General features: G+C 41.8%; 1 protein-coding gene across 1 annotated transcript; it reads left to right on the forward strand.

The window, feature by feature from the left end:
• The first annotated feature begins 3,202 nt into the window (after positions 1-3,202).
• Positions 3,203-17,567, forward strand: LOC136860075 (uncharacterized). Its single transcript, XM_067138737.2, has 2 exons — positions 3,203-3,359; positions 16,157-17,567. The coding sequence occupies exons 1-2, from the start codon at positions 3,203-3,205 to the stop codon at positions 16,840-16,842; spliced, it is 843 nt and encodes a 280-aa protein (XP_066994838.2). The 3' UTR covers positions 16,843-17,567.
• Positions 17,568-24,224: the final 6,657 nt, after the last annotated feature.

The raw sequence follows: 24,224 nt of genomic DNA on the forward strand, positions 1-24,224 counted from the left end.
TTTTGTTTTGTTTTGTTTTGTTTTGTTTTGTTTTGTTTTGTTTTGTTTTGTTTTGTTTTGTTTTGTTTTGTTTTGTTTTGTTTGAGAAGGAGTAGGCGGCAATTTTCTTGTTCCTTGTTCACTGGACATATTAATGTATCTTGTTGTCAGTGTTGATCTGACATCAGGAGGCCACAGATGTGGGATCATCGATTTCGTTCAGCTTTTGAGACACTGATCTACGTCAAAAATAAACAGATACAAGTCCAAGGTTTTGTACCATTGGTCATTATTTAAAGAGAATCTCACCTGGCGAGTTGGCCGTACGATTACGGACGCACAAATCTGAGCTTGCTTTCGGAAGATAGTGGGTTCGAGCCCCATTGTCGGCAGCCCTGAAGATGGTTTTCCGTGGTTTCATATTTTCACACCAGCCAAACGCTGTGGTTGTACCTTAATTAAGGCCATGGCCCCTTCCTCGCCACTCCTAGCTCTTTCCTATCCCATCGTTGCTCTAAGACCTATCTATGTCGATATGACGTAAAAAAGTGTAAAAGAATATAATCAGGTGCTTTATATGTAACAGTCTTACACGTTTTGAAATTGTTCGTGTTCATTTATGTCGCAACGTCCTTGAGTTCCACGTGGGGAGTCTCAGGTTCAAGGCGAACATCCGTGACTTACAGTTTGCTGCGGGTCGGAACAAACCGTTGGAATACAGAACGGGCGAATTTAACGAAGATTTTTTTTTCTTAATCCGTTTACCCTCCAGGGTTGGTTTTTCCCTCGGACTCAGCGAGCGATCCCACCTCTACCGCCTCAAGGGGCAGTGTCCTGGAGTGTGATACTTTGGGTAGGGAGGATACAACTGGGTAGGAGGACCAGTGCCCCCACTATGCTGAACAGCGGTCTTGCGGGGGTGATGAGAAGATTGGAAGGAATAGACAAGGAAGAGGGCAGGAAGAGGCCGTGGCCTTAAGTTAGGTACATCCTGGCATTTGCCTGGAGGAGAAGTGGGAAATCAAGGAAAACCACTTCGAGGATGGCTGAGGTAGGAATCGAACGTCCCTCTAATCAGTTGACATCTCGAAGAGGAGTGGGCCCTCTTCCAGACCTCGTACCACTTTTCAAATTGCATGGCGGAGATGGGAATCGAACCCTTGATCCTGGGGGTGGCAGCTAATCACACTGACCACTACACCACAGAGGCGTCCTTTTTTCTGTTTTTCTTTTTCATTATTGCCCAAAAAGCGTACGGAAAGCAGCGGAGAAAATTATAAATTATCCTGCAACCTAGGACGGTAGTAAACGTGTTTTTCATTATACAACTTGTATTTTATTTGCGCATTTTGTTACAAAAAGTCAGGATGGACAGAAACAGATTTTTAAAAGTGGAATGAACAAGTCTGGAACCACACACACCTGAGTGGGGTCAGGAATTCTGACTACTAGACCAGCGGTAAAACACTACCATGCAAATTGCCAAGTCATGCAAGATGTACATTGAAAGGGTCATTTTCTCGTAAAATAAGGACCAATGACACAAACCTCCCGACTTGTATCTGTTTATTTCTGACGAAGAACAATCCTCCTCTCTCCACCCCCACACCACCAAGTTTGAACGGTACTATACTGAGAGTCAACTTAAGACCTTAGCGGTCCCTTTGATGTTAGTCAGACTTCTGGTCGGTGAAAAGGCTTCCGCAGCGCCAAATAGTTCCCTAGGTTTGTTACTTGTTCATGAAGTCAGGAGCTTCCTTCAGTTTGGTTAGATATTCTGGTGAACTGACTTGATGAATTAAAATTTTTGCCCTGTATAAATATGGAAAATATATCACAGGTTGTATGTTATTCGGGTTCGTTACCAACTCTTATATTTCATACGTAGATGGATGTGAATAGTTATTGTTCTCAGTGGTGTATGTAGCAAAATAATAATAATTTAATATGATATTGATATCTTATTGCACTGTGTACTTAGTAAGTTTGTTCGAGTTCATTCCACTGTTGATAAGTTCGCATAATAGGTGGGACGTTGAAGATGGATCCAAGAAAACTGTTGGCAATACTGGCTGCAACAGCGTGTTCACTGTTCAGTATTCATAATGGCTGCCAGCTGTGAGCAAGACGTGTGTGATGCTGTGGCGCTTGAGTTCCCTGTGAAATACTTTAAAGCTAACCAAAGTAGAGGAAAATAAAGTAGAAAATCTAAACCAAATTGTTTTAAACGTTTACAGTAGCCTACGAGATTAGAATCCACTGTGGACTGTGGAAGACGTGAAAAGGTCCGCGCAGCTGATCGGCGTTTCTGTGTACAGTGTTTACGCCGCTCGCTTGGAATGGAAAATCCAAGTCTCCAGGGAAAGAACGATGTGTCAGCTCAGCACTCGCCGTAAATAAAACAGGAAGGGCCTTAACACGGTATGGGAATAGGATCCTTGGCGTATTCGATGATGATAATAATAATAATGTGTACTTTACTTTATATTCGCAACCGCACTCTACCTACAGAAATGTTGTCATGAGAGGATCATGAGTTCGTTTTTACCTTCCGAATGACGAGACTACAATATTTACAACATTCCTGGAAGCATTGTATTTTGCAATCCCACTCACCGGTGGGTTTTTCAGCTTTTTTAACTACGAGAAACTGCCGCTGACAGTCGTTGCAAGAGAGCGGAATCGTATACGTATGTTGTAAGTCTCCATGTGCCTCACACAAATCGCATTATGAAACAAAAATAATTCTTGCTTCTCTTGCCTCGGAATTCGTCAGTAATCTGTAGGTTTTATATGGTCAATGAAGGAATAAATAGGTATGGTACGTAATCAGAGTACAGCTATGTAAAAGGCAGTGATTTCGTTTGATGCTTCACTATTTCAGAATGAAGTACTGTACTTGTCAGATGGACGCACGGCGTTAATGATAAGCTGGTTGTGGCGGAGATGGGAGAACAGCGACGAGACGGGAAGGGGGAACAGGGGACGTGCTCACATGCGGAAGGATACTTTTCCTAAGCTCTTAACTTGAATTTCAGTATAGCGACCTCTCTTTGCGAACCTGAGCGCCGAGCTATGCGACGTGAGTTGGTGCTGGAGAATAGCGCGGCAACATCGCTACCGGAGAGAAAGTAGCTTCAAGGCCAACGCTCACAACAGCCTTACCGCCCTGAGTTTTACTGCATACATTCACTGACGCTCTGGCGCGCAGTTAGTTACCGCCATGCGAGGCCGAGTGCTAAGTGTGAAAGAAAAGTTAGTTCTCATTGCTGAAGTGGAGACACGACCTGTTCTCTGGGATAACAGAGTGAGAGGTTTCAAAAACGTGAACGTGACCAAGAAAGCGTGGGAGGAGGTAGGAGCAATCTTACGTATACCTGGTGAGTATATAGCGTTGTTTTTCACTGCAACACTGTTGTGAAATAGTTAATAATACGCTTCTCTAGTGGGAACTCATCTCTATGTGTTGGTACTACTACTGCTACTGCTACTACTACAACTAATAATAATAATAATAATAATAATAATAATAATAATAATAATACCGGGTTGAGTGGCTCAGGCGGTTGAGGCACTGATCTTCTGACCACAACTTGGCAGGTTCTATCCTGGCTTAGTCCGGTAGTATTTGAGGGGGCTCAAATGCGTCAGCCTCGTGTCGGTAGATTTTCTGGCATGTAAAAATAAATCCTGCGGGACTAAATTCCGGCACCTCGGCGTCTCTGAAAACCATAAAAATAGTTAGTGGGACCTAAAGAGAAGGCCAAGAGCCCTAACTTCGCCAATTTATAAAGGCGCACATAAATACGTAAATAAATAAGCAAAGCTAATAACATTATTATTATTATTATTATTATTATTATTATTATTATTATTATTATTATTATTATTATTATTAATTTATCAATACAAACGACCCGCACCTTGGCGTCTCTGGAGACCGTCAAAAGTAGTTAATGGGACGGAAAAAACAATAACAGAATTTAGTCCCGCAGGAGTTCTTTTACGTGCCAGTGAATCTACCGACTCGAGACTTACGTATTTGAGCACCGGACAGAGCCAGCATCGAACCTGCCAAGTTGGGGTCAGGAAGCCAGCGCCTCAACTGTCTCTGAGCCACTCAGCCCGGCTCTATTATTATTATTATTATTATTACTATTATTATTATTATTATTATTATTATTATTATTAATTTCGTGTGACTATTTCTAGCTGGGTGCATCCCTTGTAAGACAGACCCTCCGATGAGTGTGGGCGTCATCTGCCATTTGTAGGTAACTGCGTGTTATTGTGATGGAGGATAGTGTTGTGTGTGGTGTGTGAGTTGGAGTAATGTTGGGGACAGCATAAACACCCAGCCCCCGAGCCATTGGAATTAACCAATTAAGGTTGAAATCCCCGAACCTGCCGGGCCCGGGACTCTCTGAACCGAAGGTCAGTACGCTGACCATTCAGCCAACAAGTCGGACATTATATTATTATTATTATTATTATTATTATTATTATTATTATTATTATTATTTGCTTTACGTCGCACCCACACAGATATGTCTTATGGCGACGATGGGATGGGAAAGTCCTATGAATGGGAAGGAAGCGGCCGTGGCCTTAATTAAAGTACAGCACCGGCATTTGCCTGGTGTGAAAATGGGAAACCACGGAAAACCATCTTCAAGGCTGCCGACAGTGGGGTTCGAACCCACTATCTCCCGATTACTGGATACTGGCCGCACTTGAGCGACTGCAGAAATCGAACTCGGTATTATTATTATTATTATTATTATTATTATTATTATTATTATTATCTTTCTTTCTTTCTGTCTTTCTTGCTTTCTTTCTTTCTTTCTTTCTTTCTTTCTTTCTTTCTTTCTTTCTTACTTAATCTGCTTACCCTCCAGGGTTGGCTTTTCCCTCGGACTCAGCGAGGGATCCCATCTCTACCGCCTCAAGGCCAGTGTCCTGGAGCGTGATACATTGGGTCGGGAATACAAATGGGGAGGATGACCAGTACCTCGCCCAGGCGTCCTCACCTGCTGTGCTGAACAGGGGCCTTGGTAGGGGATGGGATGATTGGAAGGGATAGACACGGAAGAGAGAAGGAAGCGGCCGTGGCCTTAAGTTAGGAACCATCCCGGCATTCGCCTGGAGGGGAAGCGGGAAACCACGGAAAACCACTTCCAGGATGGCTGAGGTAGGAATCGAACCCACCTGTACTTAGTTGACCTCCCGAGGCTGAGTGGACCCCGTTCCAGCCCTCATTATTATTATTATTATTATTATTATTATTATTATTATTATTTATTTATTTATTTATTTATTTAATCCGTTTACCGTCCACGGTTGCCTTTTCCCATCTGTACCGCCTCAAAGGCACTCCTGGAGTGCGAGACATTTGGTCGGGGATTAAAATGGGGAGGAGGACCAGCACCTCGCCCAGGCGGCCTCACCTTCTATGCTGAATTTTAATTTTTTTTTTTTTTTTTTTTTTTTTTTTTTTTTCGTGTGAGATCTTTTACATGTCGGTATCGTACGGCATGGTGTACCGAATGGACATTTTAGTGCTCTTAAAAGATACGATTTCCTCTGCGGTTTTTCCCACATAATTGCCTTAACCTCGAAGCAGCTCACAGATCCAGGTAAATATCCCTAACTTGGCCAATTACAGCCATGGGATAAATATTAAGATAATATATAACGTTCAAGACCGGTATCGATTGACGAGCTAAAATGTTCATAGCATTGATCCATTTGAGCCGAATGGCTCATTGCTGAACGAGGGTATGTCTGTCCCTCTGGCTGTCTGTACTAATCGAACCCGAAGCCTCCGGCCTATAATTAGAATAATGTGTTTTGAGGTTTCAGCCCGAAGGCTGGTTGAATCACCTGCAGCTCGGCCATCAGCTGTCGTAAATAGCCAAGGCGTCTGTGTGGAGGTATACATGTATTTATTTATTCATATATATGTTTATTTATTTATTCATATATTTAGTTAGATAGTTAGTTAGTTAGTTAGTTAGTTAGTTAGTTAGTTAGTTAGTTAGTTAGTTAGTTAGTTAGTTAGTTAGTTAGTTAGTTAGTTAGTTAGTTAGTTAGTTAGTTAGTTAGTTAGTTAGTTAGTTAGTTAGTTAGTTCAGGCAAATGAACGAACGAGAAAACAGAAATATAAAATATATACAGTGCTAACTTAATACAAGAACATATTATATTGAATTAAATTAAAAATCTGAAAACAAACAAACATTTTAACATAAAATACATTCAAATATTATTGTAATATTGTAATAAATCTCAAGTATTTCAGACATTGCGCTTGTTTGCAGTAAGGATCTACGCTGTTGATTTACAAGGAGGTTGTAGTCTAATGATCATAAATGCTGCCAAAAGTGGGGAAATACAGAGTGTGGTAGTTTTCCGTTGCTTTCCTCCCAGTGCCAGAATGTTCTGTTACATGTCAGACTCCCTAGCCCACTGAAATACACGGAACAACTGACCATATGAGCGATATTTTCATACCATTCACATCAGCAACTGGCCGCGTATGAAATGGTAATAGGCTACTACGTGTTGATTTCATAGAGACAGTTCAGTTTAAACTCAATGTCCCGCCAGGAATGGTTCTGGGCCTAATTATAATACACAAGTGTGAATAATTTCCAGGAAATTCCTACATTTCCCCTCATACTTCGCCTTACTGTAGCGTTTAATGTAGGGTTAGCTTATCCGGCTCTCACCTGGACGTCCTGGGTTCCATTTTTGCCTCCTTCAGGAATTTTAATTCTGGTTTGAGGCCACTCATCCTTGTAGAACCAACTAAGGAGCAATCTGATGCAAGAGGCAGAGTTCATTGTTAAAAGTTGCTGGCATAATTCACAGCTAGGTGAAGTGGCAGGTACATTCCGCAGCTTGATTTACTAATATAATCATTACGGAATTATGATTGAGTTAACATTTCCCGAAAAAAGACACTACCGGTATATCCCGGGTTTCAACTTTAGATCTAACCAGTCCAGTCCCTCCCCCCACACTTACAAGGGACTAAATAGTAAATTAGGCTACATAAGGTCAGATTTAACTCCAAAGGACTAAGATGGCAATACAGCTTCCTAAGAAGGTGATAGCACTGTCTGTTGGCATTGTAAGAGTGACTTAATGGATTGCAAGAAATTCTTGTCGAATATTCACTGGTTCACTAAACAATCCCTTTTAGACGATAAATTCTACATCTTGAAGGAACACCGTTATTATTTATTTATTTATTTATTTATTTATTTATTTATTTATTTATTTATTTATTTATTTATTTATTTATTTATTTATTTATTTATTTATTTATTTATTTATTTATTTTATTCGTAGTCAGTTCACCGTCCAGGTTTGGTTTCTCCCCCGGACTCACCGAGAGATCCCACATCTACTGCCTCAAGGGCAGTGTCCTGGAACATGACGCAGTTAGTGTAGGATGAAACTGGGTAGGAGTACCAGTACCTCTCCCAGGTGGCCTCATCTGGGGTGCTAAACACGTGGCTAGTGTAGGATGGGGTGGTTGGAAGGGATAGGCAAGGAACAGGGAAGGAAGCGACCATGATCTTAACTTAGGAACTATTCCTACATTTGCCAGGAGAAGTGGGAAACCACAGAAAAACACTTCGAGGATGACTGAGGTGGGAATCGAATCCCCTCTACTTAGTTGACCTCCCGTAGTGGAATAGTCCTCGTTCCAGTCCTCATACCAATTTTAAAATTTCACGACAGAGCCGGGAATCGCCTCCGGGGGTGGGCAGCTGATCACATTAACCACAGAGGCGGACATTATTATTGTTATTATTTTCTTTTGCTAGTTGTTTTACGTCGCACCGACACAGATGGGTCTTATGGCGACGATGGGACAGGGAAGGGCTGGGAGTGGGAAGAAAGCGGCCGTGGCCTTAATTAAGGTACAGCCCCAGCATTTGCCTGATGTGAAAATGGGAAACCACGGAAAACCATTTTCAGGGCTGCCGACAGTGGGATTCGAACCTACTATCTCCCGAATACTGGATACTGGCCGCACTTAAGCGACTGCAGCTATCGAGCTCGGTATTATTATTATTATTATTATTATTATTATTATTATTATTATTATTATTATTATTATTATTACCGAGCAGAGTGGCTGCGCTTGTTAACGTGCTATGGCTATGGAGCCAAGCTCTGTATTCGGTAGACAAGTGGGTTCGAACCCCACTTCCCACTGTCGTCTGTCTAGAGAATAATTTTCTGTGATTTCCCATTTTCACATCTAGACAAATACCGGGACAGTTCCTATTCATAGGCCACAGCCGATTCCTTCCACCTCCATATCCGGTTCCATTCACCATCATTCATTTCATCTCCATTAGCTCCACAAATTGAGGTTGGTGACAGGAAGAGCATTCGGCCGTAAAAACATGGCATATCATTTCATCTAACCTCATCGTCGACCTCCTATTAGGAAACGGGACCAACGGCTGACATACATTATTATTATTATTATTATTATTATTATTATTATTATTATTATTATTATTATTATTATTATTATTATTATTATTATTATTATTAAACGTCTTTCAGCCAGCATCCGAGAAACGTAATAACAGCATTGTAGGATAACAGAAAAATCCAAGTCCCATGGATGACTCACGACTTACAGAAATGCGGAGTCAAGACAGAGGACGTAGCGTCAATTTCGACGTTCAGTTTTACTCTACCAGAGGGCAGAGTATACCGGATTTTTGTTGGATGATGTACGGCTGAGTTTTTATAAATCTTGTTGGGTAATCACCAGATGTGTTACCAAAGATCTTTTACTTACGACATCGTATGGCATGCAGTGTCGAATGGTCAGGATATCGGTGAGGTTGTCCGGCTTCATGGCTAAATGCTTAGCGTGCCGGCCTTTGGTCACAGGGGTACCGGGTTCGATTCCCGGCAGGGTCAGTAATTTTAACCATCATTGGTTAATTTCCCTGGCACGGGGGCTGTATGTATGTGTTGTCTTCATCATCATTTCATCCTCATCACGACTTGCAGGTCGCCTACGGGAGTCAAGTCAAAAGACCTGCACCTGGCGAGCCGAACCCGTCCTGGGATCTCCTAGCACTAAAAGCCATACGACATTTCATTTCATTTTTTCATCGATGTGGTTTATAGATCGCGCGTGTCGGGTTGTTCGTTCAGTTTGCAGGCGTGAAGTGGACATTTGGTGTTGTTGCAAACCACGTACGTTGTCGTTCTTACTTCTTTCTTCCCTTTGTGTCAGTATCATGAATCGAGAAACTAAATAATATCTTATCGATGTGCTTTACGACATGAATATGAACGGCTACAAGAACAACAATAATATCAGCGTTTTCGCTACATCAAATTATTATTATTATTATCATTATTATTATTATTATTATTATTATTATTATTATTATCATTGCTTTAGGGCCTACTAGGGACCACGTTCCAATTTCAATTCTTCATCCTTTCTTGTTGTTCCTTCCTTTTCTTCTAATATTCCTTCATTGTTTCACTGTGTTTCTTTTTTCTTTCTTCAGACCACTTTGCCTCCCTTCCTTGGAATCCTTCCATCTTTAAACCTTTCATCCTGAAAATATCTCTTTCCATTATTTCTTCTTCTCTGATGTTGTTTCTTTCCAAGTCTTTCTTGATCTCTTGAATCCAGGTAGTTGTTGACTTTTTCTTCCAAAGATACGTGAAGATCTTTTTTGTCAGTCTATTGTCGTCCATTCTGTAAATATTTCCAAAAAATAGCAGTCTCCTCTTCTGTACTGTTATAGATATGTTTTCTGTGTTCTGATAAATTTCGTTATTACTTCTTAATTTCCAAAATCTTCTTCTTATCTTAATCTGTTTGCCCTCCAGGGTTGGCTTTTCTCTCGGACTTAGCGAGGGATCCCACCTCTACCGCCTCAAGGGCAGTGTCCTGGAGCTTCAGACTTTGGGTCGGGGATACAACTGGGGAGAAGGACCAGTACCTCGCCCAGTCGGCCTCACCTGCTATGCTGAACAGGGGCCTTGTAGAGGGATGGGGAGATTGGATGGGGCAGGCAAGGAAGAGGGAAGGAAGCGGCCGTGGCCTTAAATGAGGTACCATCCCGGCATTTGCCTGGAGGAGAAGTGGGAAACCACGGAAAACCACTTCTAGGATGGCTGAGGTGGGAATCGAACCCACCTCTACTCAGTTGACCTCCCGAGGCTGAGTGGACCCCGTTCCAGCCCTCGTACCACTTTTCAAATTTCGTGGCAGAGCCGGGAATCGAACCCGGACCTCCGGGAGTGGCAGCTAATCACGCTAACCACTACGCCACAGAGGCGACAATTTCCAAAATTCTGTAGTTTTTAGAGGGCCTACTATTTTTCTTATAATTCTTCTTTCTATTATTATTATTATTATTATTATTATTATTATTATTATTATTATTATTATTATTATTATTTACCTTGTCACTGCAACAGCAAGAAGGCATTTTTCTTCAAAGAGAAGGAAGTATATTATGTCACCAAAGCTTATCAACTCAATGAAAAATTAATACATCCTGTGAAATATCCGCCAGCATGTGCGCTAACAAGTTCGCCGACGAATCGTGTTCATGTTCCCCTGGTGTGTGCGATGCTTTACTGTGTGACTAGAGGCTTAATAAATCTCGTCCCAATACCTCAAACGAGGTTTCACCTTGTAAAGGACTGATAGTCGAACACAACTAAACTGACGGGAAAGCTACTCAGCTAATCCCAAAACCAATATAAAGTAGTATTTCTGTTCTCACTATGTGATGTTAAGAACAAGTCAATTGTTGCATAGATTATAAAAGGCATATGTTCTGGTTACTTTACTCATCAGCAACATTGTTTTTATGTTTCACATATAGACCTATTCTCATTTTTTATTTTTTTAATGCTTGCTTTATTTCAACAGTACAGTGCGGTATATTGTGGTTAAATTAAGTATCCCCTCGACGCTGTTAGGCTTCACAATAACATATTAACAGACTTCAGTACTCACTTTAGAGCTCTTCTTACACAGGTCTTGAAAATTTGATTTTTAATGAACTCCTCCACAAGCACACAAACATTGATGAGCCATTATGTGATGAGCACCCCGATTGGGAACATTTATTGCGGTTGGAGCGTGGTATGTATATCGTAGGCCTACAGCCTTGTTCTTCATTTTGTCTCCGAGATGAGAATGAAAGAAGTGGTCGCTGTCAGAATTTAATAGATATCAAATTGTGATGACACGGCGTCTTGATGCCAGCATTTCTAAAACGGCGTGGCTTGTTGGCAGCTCTCGAGTCGCTTTTGTGAGTTCGTATCAAAGTGGTGCAACGATCGACAAAACAATGACACGTTGTTCATTCGTCTGTCGCCTGAGTCTAGCGGAGGCTGTCGCGCATTGTTCGGAGTGGCCACAGGGCTACAGTTCGAGAAATCGCTCAGTGGAATAACAGTGTTCAACAGGGCAATACTTCATCGCACATGATTCAGCGAACACTGCTGGTCATCGGGCTGCGGATTGAAAGACCCAGTCGTACCCTAATAATGGGTGCACTACACGGACAGCAGAGCATGAGAATGGCACAAAATCATCGGCATGGACTGTTCAATGATTGAAGAAGATTTGCCAGCTCCATCGAATACAGATTTTTCGTTCATCACATCGATGACTGAACGTGGGTACGCCGATTATTATCGGAAGATGGATTCTGTATGCACTATTGGGTGAAGACAGGATGGTTGCGGAGATGTGATGGTGTGAGCGATCTGTTCACGGGACACGTTGTAGGCTATTATTGTCCTACGCTAGCCCATTGCAGTTCTCTGGTATCTGGACGTTATTGTCCATCCGTTCATATCAACAGTGTACTCTGCTGGTGATGGTCAATTACGTGTATCCTACTAGTAATGGTCAATTCCAACTGGACAATGCGCCGTGCCACCACTGCCAGGATTGTGTACGACTGGTTCAGGGAACATTTAAGTGAATGTGTTTCAACGACGTGGCCCCCAAATAGCGCGGATATGAACCCAGTTGAACATGGATGGCTCGACTTGGAGAAAGAGTTCGTGCTACGTCACCACCGCCCCGCAGTGTACGCCAACTGGGAGACATATTGTTTGCGTTTGTGATATGGTATACCCGAATTGCCATCTGACACCTCGTTGAAGAGATGCCTCGCCGAGTGGGTGTGGTTCTGCGGCTGAAGTTGATTCTACACCATATTACTCATATGGTCATATGTAATGGTTCATGGGTTTATAATACGTACATGCATACATCCGTCCATGGATACACACACATACACATATTTCCATGATAGATTTACATATTTTAGTATAGAGTCTGCAACTTGTGAGCAAATTATCGCCATTATCCTTCATTTGTATCTTGTGCCGTGATGTTTTACCTCTAACTAACGGTACCCGCGCACTTGGCTCCATGTACACTACTGTCCAAAAATTAAGCATAATCACTGAACGTGACCATACCGCCTGGTAGGAATGTCAGACGGATTGCTGAACAAATGGAAGCTGACTCTCACACCATATGTCACACAACTTGTCCAAAAACATTGTCAGAAAGGTTTTGTTAGCTAAGGTACACCTTTGACAACAACTAACAAAACTTGGCAATGTCTTCCACAACAAAATATGCTGTTAATAGGGTGTATGGTTACCCCTAACGGCCGCAAATCTCTGTCAGATAATCCAAAAGCTCTTGTGGCAGTCGATCCCATTCCTCCGAAAGGGCAATGCGAACGTCTTGGAGGGTCCTTGGTGGAGGCTGACGGGATGAAATTCGTCTCCCCAATGCACCCCATGCATGTTCTATAGGATTCAGATCCGCAGACCTCATTGGCCAGTCCATGCGATGAATGTCTGCCCCAGCCAGAAATTCATCCACCAGAGTGGTCGGGCATTATCGTCCATTAAGGAGAAATCTGGACCAACCGCACCTCTGAAGAGTCGAACATATGGTCTCAGTACCTCATCCCCGTATCTCCGAGTATTAACAGTGTTCCTCGGATTACCCATGAAGATGTGCAGGTCCGTACGGCCATTCAACATGATGCCGACCCACACCATGACGCCACCACCACCATACTGGTCCCGTTCCACGATGTTTCTGTGGTTGTATCGGCTACCCTGTTCTCTCCAGATTAATGTGCGACGGGAACCGTTCTGCAAACTGAAGCAGAATTCATCTGTGAAGAGCACACGCCTCCATTCATTCATGGTTCAGTTTCGATGTTGACGGCTCCATAGTAAACGGGTCCGTCTCTGTGCTGGAGTGAGCGGGACGCACACCGCTGGACGTCAGGCAAACAGCCCTGCTGTTCTGAGCCTTCGGTACACAGTTTGCCGGGAAACGGCAACCCCTGAGACGGCTGCAAGCTCCGCCGACAATTGTCTTGCAGATCCACTCCGATTTCGTCAGGCGGTTAAGGCCAGATATCGGTCCTGCTGTAGGGTGCTTACCCTTGGTCGACCTGGTACCGGCCTACGACTAACATCTCCTGTGTTTCGAAATCGTCTCCCAAGCCTGGAAATGACAATTTGTGGCACATTCAAGGATACGGCGACATCGGTCTGTGTCTGACCTGCTTCTAGGCAGCCGAGCATTCTGTCCTACAAAACCCTGCGAATGGCGTCGTTGTGCTATTATGTTGTCAAGCTCACCACGAGGCTTCACTCCGCACACTATAACAGGGCAAACACGACTGAGAGGATGTGGGGTGCAGGCACTGGCTGTGTTTATCTTGCGGTTACGCCGGTAGTCAAAGCAGGGAACACTCCTTTCCTATACAGAGTGAACACGTAAGGTTGTTTGGTGGATATGTCGTGCGATTGGCAGTGTATTTCCTGTTGCCCTGCTTACTCGTAACTTAACGTTTGGACACTAAACTGGGTGGCCTAAGACATTTACAAGACGGGTATAGACTACATTCTCTGAAAAAAGGAAATAAATATGTGACCTGATAAGTAGAGAAATAATATGCATACGTCATTTAAACTTGTGAGTGAAAGGTTCTTTCTCTGTGTACAGTTTGGGATGACTACTTTGATGTTGCCTTGGAGCAGTCGCGGCATCGCGTTGCTGCTAAATGAAAATATTTCTTCCTTTATATTTCAATGTATTGCTATCATCATCGTCATCCGGCCAAGTATCAGACCATGCGGTCCATTATACTCTCAGTCTATCTTTTCGTAGGACGTCCAATAGGTTATAAGGTTTTGTTTTGGTCCCTGCATGTGTCTTTAGTTTTATCTTTGAATGTCTATGTAGTGAAGCAGAGGTGTCATTCTTGAAGATAATTGTTGCTTTTAAAATGTTTAACGTAAGTGTAAATAATTACATAAATTAGTTACATGTTTATTTAACATTCTCTTCAGGCCGTCACTTTTGATTTGAAGCACCAGCTTCATATCGACAGTATGATGACGTACGATTATTTTTATGGGCCTATGTGAATTTCAGTTTACATCCTTGTTTTAGTTTGAAATTCTGTTCTGTGTTTACATTACTTTTGTTTGATTGTGAATTATGAAATTATCTCATGAATTCTATATTATTCCCAACTATAGGTGTCCCCGAGAAATAAATACTCGTAATAATACTGGTGTTGATGGGTAGGGGTATGGATATGGGATTTCCAGAGCTTACTAAGGGCGATGTATGAGTTTGGGGACGAGTGTATTACGAAGTTCATTACGTGATACAGATCTGGAAGGCTGATGGCTAGTACTACACTACCATAATGATCAGCGAAGTGGATTTTGTTGATACTGACCACCGCTTACGCATATTATTTTTCTTCTAAAGCAAGGGCGGCCAAACCTTCCCTGAACCGTAAGTCCTATTGAAAATACACTGATTATCAACCTGGCTAGTTGCATATAGCACCTCCTTTCACCCTTGTGAAGATGGCAGTGCGCTGTTACTTCACAAGATACAGAAAGCGTCAAAGTCATACTGTTCCATAACCACTGTACAGTCTCCTGTAATACACAAAGATTATTCGGAGCAGGGTCAAAGGCGCACACATAGTTCACGACAGCATCGTTGATGTGCTGAGTAGGATTAAGGTCGAGTGACCATCCTCATATCCATGGAATATTCATCAAACCAATCACCTTAGTTCGAGAGCGACTGTCCGTTTGCATTGTCTTACTGTACATACAGGTCTCCTGCAGTCTGCTGGAGCACCGGGCGAGTTGGCGGTGCGGTCAATCAGGGCAGATCGAATTAGAAAAGCACCACTAAGCGATCTGAAGAATGCATTAATGGGGAGTTGCTATGCCTTTCAGGATGAGCAAATAATCTTTCTTTAGTATGATGGAATGACAGTAATCGTTATTGTATCAACTAACATTTGGATACCTGAAGTAGTTGGTTTGGGATCGACTACAACTACCAATACTTGTGAATATTATAACTCAGGTATGGGAGTTGTAGACCTAATGGACAAAATGAGAGGCCTGTACTGAGTGATGATATACTCCAAGAAGTGATATTGGCTACACTTCAGGTTCTATCTCAAATCAACTATCTTCAGTTTACAAATTCTATATAGAACATTCCTTGATGATATTTCTCTGCTAGAATTCTCCTGGAGAATTGTCACTGCACTGCTTGTGGGGCCTAAAGATAGGCTCCAGAAATCTCTAATACCTAAAGGAAGAAAGCGTACTTAGGTAGATATCAGACATGATTGAATAGATCACTTTGTTGCTTGGCAGAACACCAAATGGCGCTGTGCATATTGTGGAAAGGGTGCCAAATTTCATTTACAGTGCAATGTTGGCCTCCAATCTGAACTTCGTTTTGCTGCTTACCGTACCAAACAAATGTATTTCAGAACTGGGTCCATTGATATAGTAACTGACGCTAAATGTATATTAGTGGAGTAATTTTTAATAATTCACTGGTTTATTACTGTTAGACAATTTTGATATTGTCAATGCCCATGGTATGATATATCATACGGGTCATTATTTTGACATTACCAAATTAAAAATGTTTTGCCCCTATTTCTGACATCACAACAGACCTTGTGACTACTTATTAGAATTTCAAATAATTTGGACCAAAAACGTTTCACTGGGCATTAATGGGTTTTAATCTGACTTTAACTGTATTCTGTTTCAGGTGTTGTTGCAAAAAGCAAGTGGAAAAATATGAAGGACAAATATAGGCGGGAAGTACAAAACCTATTAAGCCCTGCATATCCCTTAGGACCCACGGAGCCAAAGTCATATTGGCCATTTTTCCAGAGGATGATGTTCGTCAAAGATGTTGTCATGCCTAAGTCTTTGACGGAAACTCTTGAGGATGAAGCGACGCCTTGCTTTCCCAGCTTTGCATGCAGCAGCTCACCGTCAACACCAAGTGGTCCAACAGGAAAATTTGAGAGTGACAATATTCCATTATCTAAACATCCTGACGCCGATGAGGACGATCATGAGGACAATGTCACGGATGATGGTAATGATGATGTTGAACTTATTAATGATATTAGTGATATATGTGATGAAAATGTGGATTCGAATGCGCTATTAGGTGAAAATACTCAAAAACAGTCTTCGTTCGTGGAACAACGACGAGTCAAGAAGCAGAAAACGGATACCTTCGATGAAAAATTACTTGAGTTAGAAGAGCGGAAGCTACAGGTAATGGAAAGGGGACAAGATGAAAGAGGAGCAGATTATCATTTTCTGATGAGTCTTTTGCCCTATATGAAAGATTTAAATCCACTTGCAAATTTAGAACTTAGAGGTAAAATTATTAATGACGTTTTGGAGGCTGTGAAAGCTCACAAAGCATCCAATAATTAGAAAAAACATGAATTGTGACGCCGACAAGAATGTCGAGTGCAACATAAGCAAGGCTGTAGTTTTACGTAATTATTAATCTTGTGATCATTAGCCACTGGAGCTAGAGTTTTACCTAGAATCTGAACCATAGGAAGATCAAATTCCGTTTGAAAAATCCACTTGTATTCGCCGGGTTCGACTTATTGCAAAGTTCCGGCGAAGGTAAAAAATGATAACTACATTTTTAAAAATTTATAGCTTTGTTTTAGTGGATTTTGAGCCGGGTATAGAACTATGGACTCCTTGTTTAGAAGCCAGTGTTATGACTCAGCTGTCGCACCCTCACTTGTGTAACAGTGGTCGAAGAAAAACTGCCAGTCTTCAAATGTAAACTGCCATTCTTATGATTATTCACGCTAAAACTGAGAGATATTTAGCACTTAATCAATAGCTAAACATTGTTTTACTATCCTTAACGAATTATTTTAATGTCTGCTGTACATTGGACGAACAAACTGTTTTGAAGATTTTCTACCGGTAAACCGTTTTTTCTTTCAGACGTGCACTGGACTTGTTGAGACATATAAATGGTGGTGAATAAATCTTAACGTTTTGCAACAATGACTTTGATTAGGAAAGCAGACTAGAAATGTCCTTACCAGTGTAGTACCAATTCACACACCAATAGTGAAATGTTCAAGAAGTCCTGTTTATATTACTGTGAAGAATACAACCTATTTTTATATTTCAGGTATTTGTAGAATACATGATTATCTGGTGTAATATAGCGAATGCTCCAGAATTTATGCAGAGATAATCTGAAGCTGAAGTTGTATTTATATTTTGACAATTTGGCAAAAAAAATACCGACACAATTAAATGTGTAATGATCATCAAAATGAATAGATCATATTAAAAAAATCATTTATTAGGTTATGCCATGGTCTGCTGTAATCTATTCAGAGAAGAACACTTCTAGCACGGAAATGCTGTTATATTGTTCAATTTATACGCTCCTGGCCGCAGCCTGCCAATAAGTCAGCTTCATCAAAGCGCGTAGTAAGAAAATAATATTAATCTGTCTACGTATTCTTTGATATTTTTCTTATTCACAGTATACGTTGTTTTATTTTGTTGATATTTTCATAATATGCCATGTTTCTCCAGAAAAACGTTATTATTATTTGACTGAGGAATGCAGGTGTAGGTATTGCGCGAGTGAACGTGCTATAAGGAGTGTGAGGGAAGACAGAGAGAGTATGAGAGAGATTATTAGGCTTCTAACGGAGGACAGGAATGAAAGTAGGTATCCCTCAAACAATGTACAGTAGGTAGACAATAGGGAGGGAAAGGAAGGGGATAAGTTGTGGAGGATAGGTTGAAATCTTTATATTAAATAAATATAAACTGATAATGACTAATGGAATTTGGGAGCCATAAATATATAAATAAATAATTCTTAAAATTTGCCGGCTGTTGAGACTCATTTTCCAGGGTCGTTGCCTTGTAACAAGGAGATCTGAATCACTGATACCTGGAAAATAATATTGGAAAAGGAGTCCATCTGGTACTTTCCCCCACCCATAAAATTAAACAAAATATATCTTAATATCACACAAATTTACTTAATCAATTAAACCTGAATATATCTTAAAATCTGAGCATAGCTCGTCGTAATACACCCTTGAACAAATATATATATATATATATATATATATATATATATATATATATATATATATAGCAAAATAAACAGAATATTAATATGAATAATTAATGTCTCTATATTATGAAGTAACTCTCTCTCTATAGGAACTCAGTTTATCCCGAAACGCATATTATACACACGCAGTCATGACTTTTTCGAAAATGGACTCCCTTTTGCTGATAGCGTTGATATACCGTATTTTGGAACGGCCCAACACGTTACGTGACGTAGATATTCTTAACCATAGAATATTGTCCCACTCCAGCATCACTCTTCCTGGTTCCATCAACTGAAGATCTCCAAAAACTCACAACATGGCATGGGACCTTTTCCCTCAACTCGTACCAAACACTTCTCTGATTACCACAAGTATCACCTCCGCACACTGCAAGCTGCAACTTCCGACTACTGACGCGTGCTTGCATCACACTAGCCCAAGCCAACACAACAGCATCTTAAAATAGCCCAGTTCCGGGAATTTCTCTACCTCAGCTCCGTCAACACGTAAACATCCACTCGGAGAATCGTCACGTAGGTACACAACCAGGAGATAAACTGAGTGAACTAAACACGCTAGTCCCAAATAAATATCGAGATTATATACAATAATGAGAGTTCCAAAAAGAGTTACTAAGCCGCGACGGCTAAATACACACATAATTGAAATATACACATGAATAAATAATAATAATAATAATAATAATAATGACAATAATAATAATAATAATATCTGACCGCGGTTTGTCAGGTTACAAGTGCATATAAGTCTCTGGTAAGACCCAACTAGAGTATGGTTCCAGTGTATGGGACCCTCACCAGGATTACCTGATTCAAGAACTGGAAAAAATCCAAAGAAAAGCAGCTCGATTTGTTCTGGGTGATTTCCGACAAAAGAGTAGCGTTACAAAAATGTTGCAATGTTTGGGTTGGGAAGAATTGAGAGAAAGAAGAAGACCTGCTCGACTAAGTGGTATGTTCCGAGCTGTCAGTGGAGAGATGGCGTGGAATGACATTAGTAGACGAATAGGTTTGAATGGCGTCTATAAAAGTAGGAAAGACCACAATATGAAGATAAAGTTGGAATTCAAGAGGACAAACTGGGGCAAATATTCATTTATAGGAAGGGGAGTTAGGGACTGGAATAACTTACCAAGGGAGATGTTCAATAAATTTCCAATTTCTTTGAAATCATTTCGAAAAAGGCTAGGAAAACAACAAATAGGGAATCTGCCACCTGGGCGACTGCCCTAAATGCAGATCAGTATTGATTGATTGATTGATTGATTGATTGATTGATTGATTGATTGATTGATTGATTGATTGATTGATTGATTGATTGATGATTGAAAAAATTTACGGCGAAGGAAATGGAGGGTTAAGGGATCTAGTCAGGAGGTGAGTTCAGGACAGGTATCGGTGAGTAATTGCTGTGAGTCACTGCTGATAGGACAACAAAGGGTAGATGCGGTATAGGGAACTTACAGAGGAGAACACACGGTAGCTTGGCATAGCGCCAGTCAGTGAGAAGTTGCGCGAATGTCGGCTTCGCTAATTCACATACGTCATAAGAACAGTGACCAGCACCGTCACAAACATTGCCTTCCATTTCTATGTACAAGGAAGATGATTTCGGGGACGACTTAAACTATGATGACAAGACACCATTAACGTAGATATGAAAGAAACACAACTGCGGCCTCTAGCCAAGTGGCGTTCGAAGATGCAGAAAGTAGACTCCACACCTGCGGGACATCACTAAAAAAAAAAAAAGAAGCGTATAGAAGCATTTGCGAAATTACTAAGTGGTTTGATAGAAGGTAGTTCGGGTTTAGGAGAAACAATTCTAGTGAATATCAACTTGCAGGTTTCCAGCAAGATATAGCAGATATTGTATATTTAGGCGAAATGGACTGCATCGCTATTGACCAATCCAAGGCTTTTGGTAGGGTAGATCATGGGAGACTACCCACGAAAATAAGGGCTAGTGAACTAGACAAAAGAGTGATTGAATGAGTGGCTTAATTTCAGGAAAATTGAACTCAGAAAATCAGAGTAGTTAAAGCATTATCTTATTAAGAGAGCAGGTACGGAAGGCAGTGTTATTGGACCTTTATATTTTCTTATTTATATTTATGTAGTATATGATATGAGTAAAAGACTGGAATCACAGGTAAGGTATTTTACGGATAATATTCTTCTACTTCTTCCACTGATTTTCCCACACCTTTGGATTCGCGGGTGCGATCTGTGTCGAACGTGTGAATTTGGCCCTGTTTTACGGCCGGATGCCCTTCCTGTTGCCAACCCTATATAGAGAGATGTAATCACTATAATGCGTCCGACTCGTTGGCTGAACGGTCAGCGTAATGACCTTCGGTTCAGAGGGTCCCGGGTTAGATTACCGGCCGGGTCATGGATTTTAACCTTAATTGGTTAATTCCAATGGCACGGGGGCTGGGTGTATGTGCAGTCTTCATCATCATTTCATCCTCATCACGACGCGCAGGTCGCCTACGGGAGTCATATTGAAAGACCTGCACCTGGCGAGCCGAACCCGTCCTGGGATATCCCGGCACTAAAAGCCATACGACATTTCATTTTTTCACTGTAATGTGTTTCTGTGGTGGTTGGTAGTGTTGAGTGTTGTGTCTGATTATGAAGGGGAGAATGTTGGAAAAAAACACAAATACCCAGTTCCTGAGCCAGTAGATTTAATCAGAAGTGATTAATATCCCCAACCTGGCCGGGAATCAAATCCGAGGCCCGCTCTGACACCAACCCTATATAGCGGGATGTAATCACTATTGTGTGTTTCCGTGGTGGTTAGTAGTGTTGAGTGTTGTGTTGTCTGAATATGAAGATGAGAGTGTTTGAAAAAACAGAAACACCCTGTCTCCGAGCCAGAAGAATTAATCAGAAGCGATTAATATCCCCAACCTAGCCGTGAATCGAACCCGAGACCCGCTGAACGAAAAGGCAGTAAGCTGACCATTCAGCCAACAAGTCGGACGATAATATTATATTGAATAGCATCAATAAACAATTTACAGGATTGTGAGCGACTGAAAAATGTGTTCGGCCATGGTATGTATGGTGGTAAACGAGGTGAAAATTCATGTTGTATGTTTCACCAAGATGCAACATCAGTTACTCGATGGAGATCATTCTACTGTAAGTGCCTAGGTGCTAATATAATCACATTAACGAGATTGCAAATAAACATCTCGTCATTTGGTTATGAAGGTATTTAGAGGGTGTAGTAGGGATGTGAAGAATAGGCCGAGTAAGTCCCTGGCAAGGGCCCAATTAGAGTACGGTTCAAGTGCATGGGACCTTCGCCAGGATTACTTGATTCGAGAACTGGAAACGATCCAGAGGAAAGCAGCACGGTTTGCTCTGCGTGATTTCCGCCAAAAGGAAATGTTGCAAACGTTTGCGCTGGGTAGACTTGGGAGTAAGGAGACTAACTAGGGAATGGAGTGATTTATCAATGGAGATGTTCAATAAATACCCGACTTGTTTGAAATCATTTAAGAAAAGGCAAGGTAAGCAGTTAATACGGAAACTGCCCTAAATGCAGATCAATACAGATGACATTATCATTTGAGTTACGTCCGACTGATTGTGTGTTTTGTGGTCAGATGTATTACTGAAGACAAGTCAGAGAAGCTATAAAGATGTTTTTCTGCACTGTTTTCATGAATGTATATGTTACGGGATTAACCCGTGGAACAGCAGAGGTGAAAGAAGATGCGGGCTGGAATGGGTCTAATTACAAAACCGAGAAATAAATTGAAATTTCATTAAAGGTTATATTTTCAAAACAGCCAAACTTAACAGATTTGATATAGAATTTCCAACTTTAACCAATAACAACAAGTAAAAAGGTACCAGCAACAAAATTTAAGTCTAGGAACGACAACATATGGTGGTAAGTAGTATAATGCAGGGATTCGGTCGCCTCCTCCGCCGCCCGCCGCCGCGTCCTCCTCCGCCGCCTCCTCCCGCGGGAAATTTGAATTTTGGCGCGAGATTTGAATTGGTAAACAAAGCCACGTGCATTTTGACAGCTGTCATCGACAACAACGCATCGCTAACCTCACTGCTGCCATCTTGACGGGCCTAAACCTCACTAGTGCCAACTTAACCTAACTTGCATGAGGTAAACAAAGCCACGTGTTTTTTGACAGCCACGTGCTTTTTGACAGACAACAACGCATCGCTAACCTCAGTACTGCCATCTTGACGGGCCTAAACCTCAGTAGTGCCAACTTAACCTCACAAGCGCGAGGTAAACAAATCCACGTGCTTTTTGACAGCCACGTGCTTTTTGACAGATTTGTAAACAAAGCCACGTGCTTTTTGACAGACAACAACGCATCGCTAACCTCAGTACTGCCATCTTGACGGGCCTAAACCTTAGTGGTACCAACTTAACCTAACTAGCATGAGGTAAACAAAGCCACGTGCTTTTTGACAGCCACGTGCTTTTTGACAGATTTGTAAACAAAGCCACGTGCTTTTTGACAGACAACAACGCATCGCTAACCACAGTACTGCCATCTTGACGGGCCTAAACCTTAGTGGTACCAACTTAACCTAACTAGCATGAGGTAAACAAAGCCACGTGCTTTTTATGACAGCTGTCATCCGCCATCTTTAATCCAGAGAGCACAGTGCTGCCCTCTTTAGCTACTTACCTTTGACAGCTGTCATCCGCCATCTTTGAGCACTGTGCTGCCCTCTTTCGTCACCTGTCATCGGCAGTGCTGCCATCTTGACGGGCCTAAACCTTAGTGCTACCAACTTAACCTCACTAGCTCGAGATAAACAAAGCCACGTGCAGCTGTCATCCGCCATCTTTGAGCACAGTGCTGCCCTATTTAGCTACTTACCTTTGAAATGTGGTGGCGGATAATTTGAAAAATGCTTTTCGACAAGCAGCCATCTTTAATCCAGAGAGAACAGTGCTGCCCTCTATGTGGTGGCGGCAAATTCCACGTGCTCTTGTTTGAAAACAAACTCACGTGCTTTTTTGACAGCTGTCATCTGCCATCTTTGAGCACAGTGCTGCCCTCTATGTGGTGGCGGTAAATTCCACGTGCTATTGTTTGGAAACAAAGCCATGTGCTTTTTTGACAGCTGTCATCCGCCATCTTTAATCAACAGAGCACCGTGCTGCTATCATGCGGGCAATTTCATCACCTATCACCCGCCTTTTTGACAGCCGTCATCCACCGTCTTTAATCAACAGAGCACAGTGCTGCACTCTATGTGGTGGCGGCAATTTGAAAAATTCTATGTGCTCTTGTTGGGAAACAAAGCCACGTGATTTTTTGACAGCTGTCATTCGCCATCTTTAATCAATAGAGCACTGTGCTGCGGGCAATTTCGTCGGCTGTCATCCGCCATCTTTAATCCAGAGAGAACAGTGCTGCACTCTATGTGGTGGCGATAAATTCCACGTGCTTTACAAACCTATGCGCTTTTCTGACAGCTGTCATCCGCCATCTTTAATCCAGAGAGAACAGTGCTGCACTCTATGTGGCGGCAGCAAATTCCACGTGCTCTACAAAGCCACATGCTCTTTTGACAGCTGTCACCCGCCATCTTTAACCAACAGAGCACTATGCTGCGGGCAATTTCGTTAGCTGTCATCCGACATCTTTAATGAACAGAGCACCGTGCTGCCCTC

This window comes from Anabrus simplex, chromosome 1, assembly GCF_040414725.1.
Source record: "Anabrus simplex isolate iqAnaSimp1 chromosome 1, ASM4041472v1, whole genome shotgun sequence".
NCBI classification, from domain to species: domain Eukaryota; kingdom Metazoa; phylum Arthropoda; class Insecta; order Orthoptera; family Tettigoniidae; genus Anabrus; species Anabrus simplex.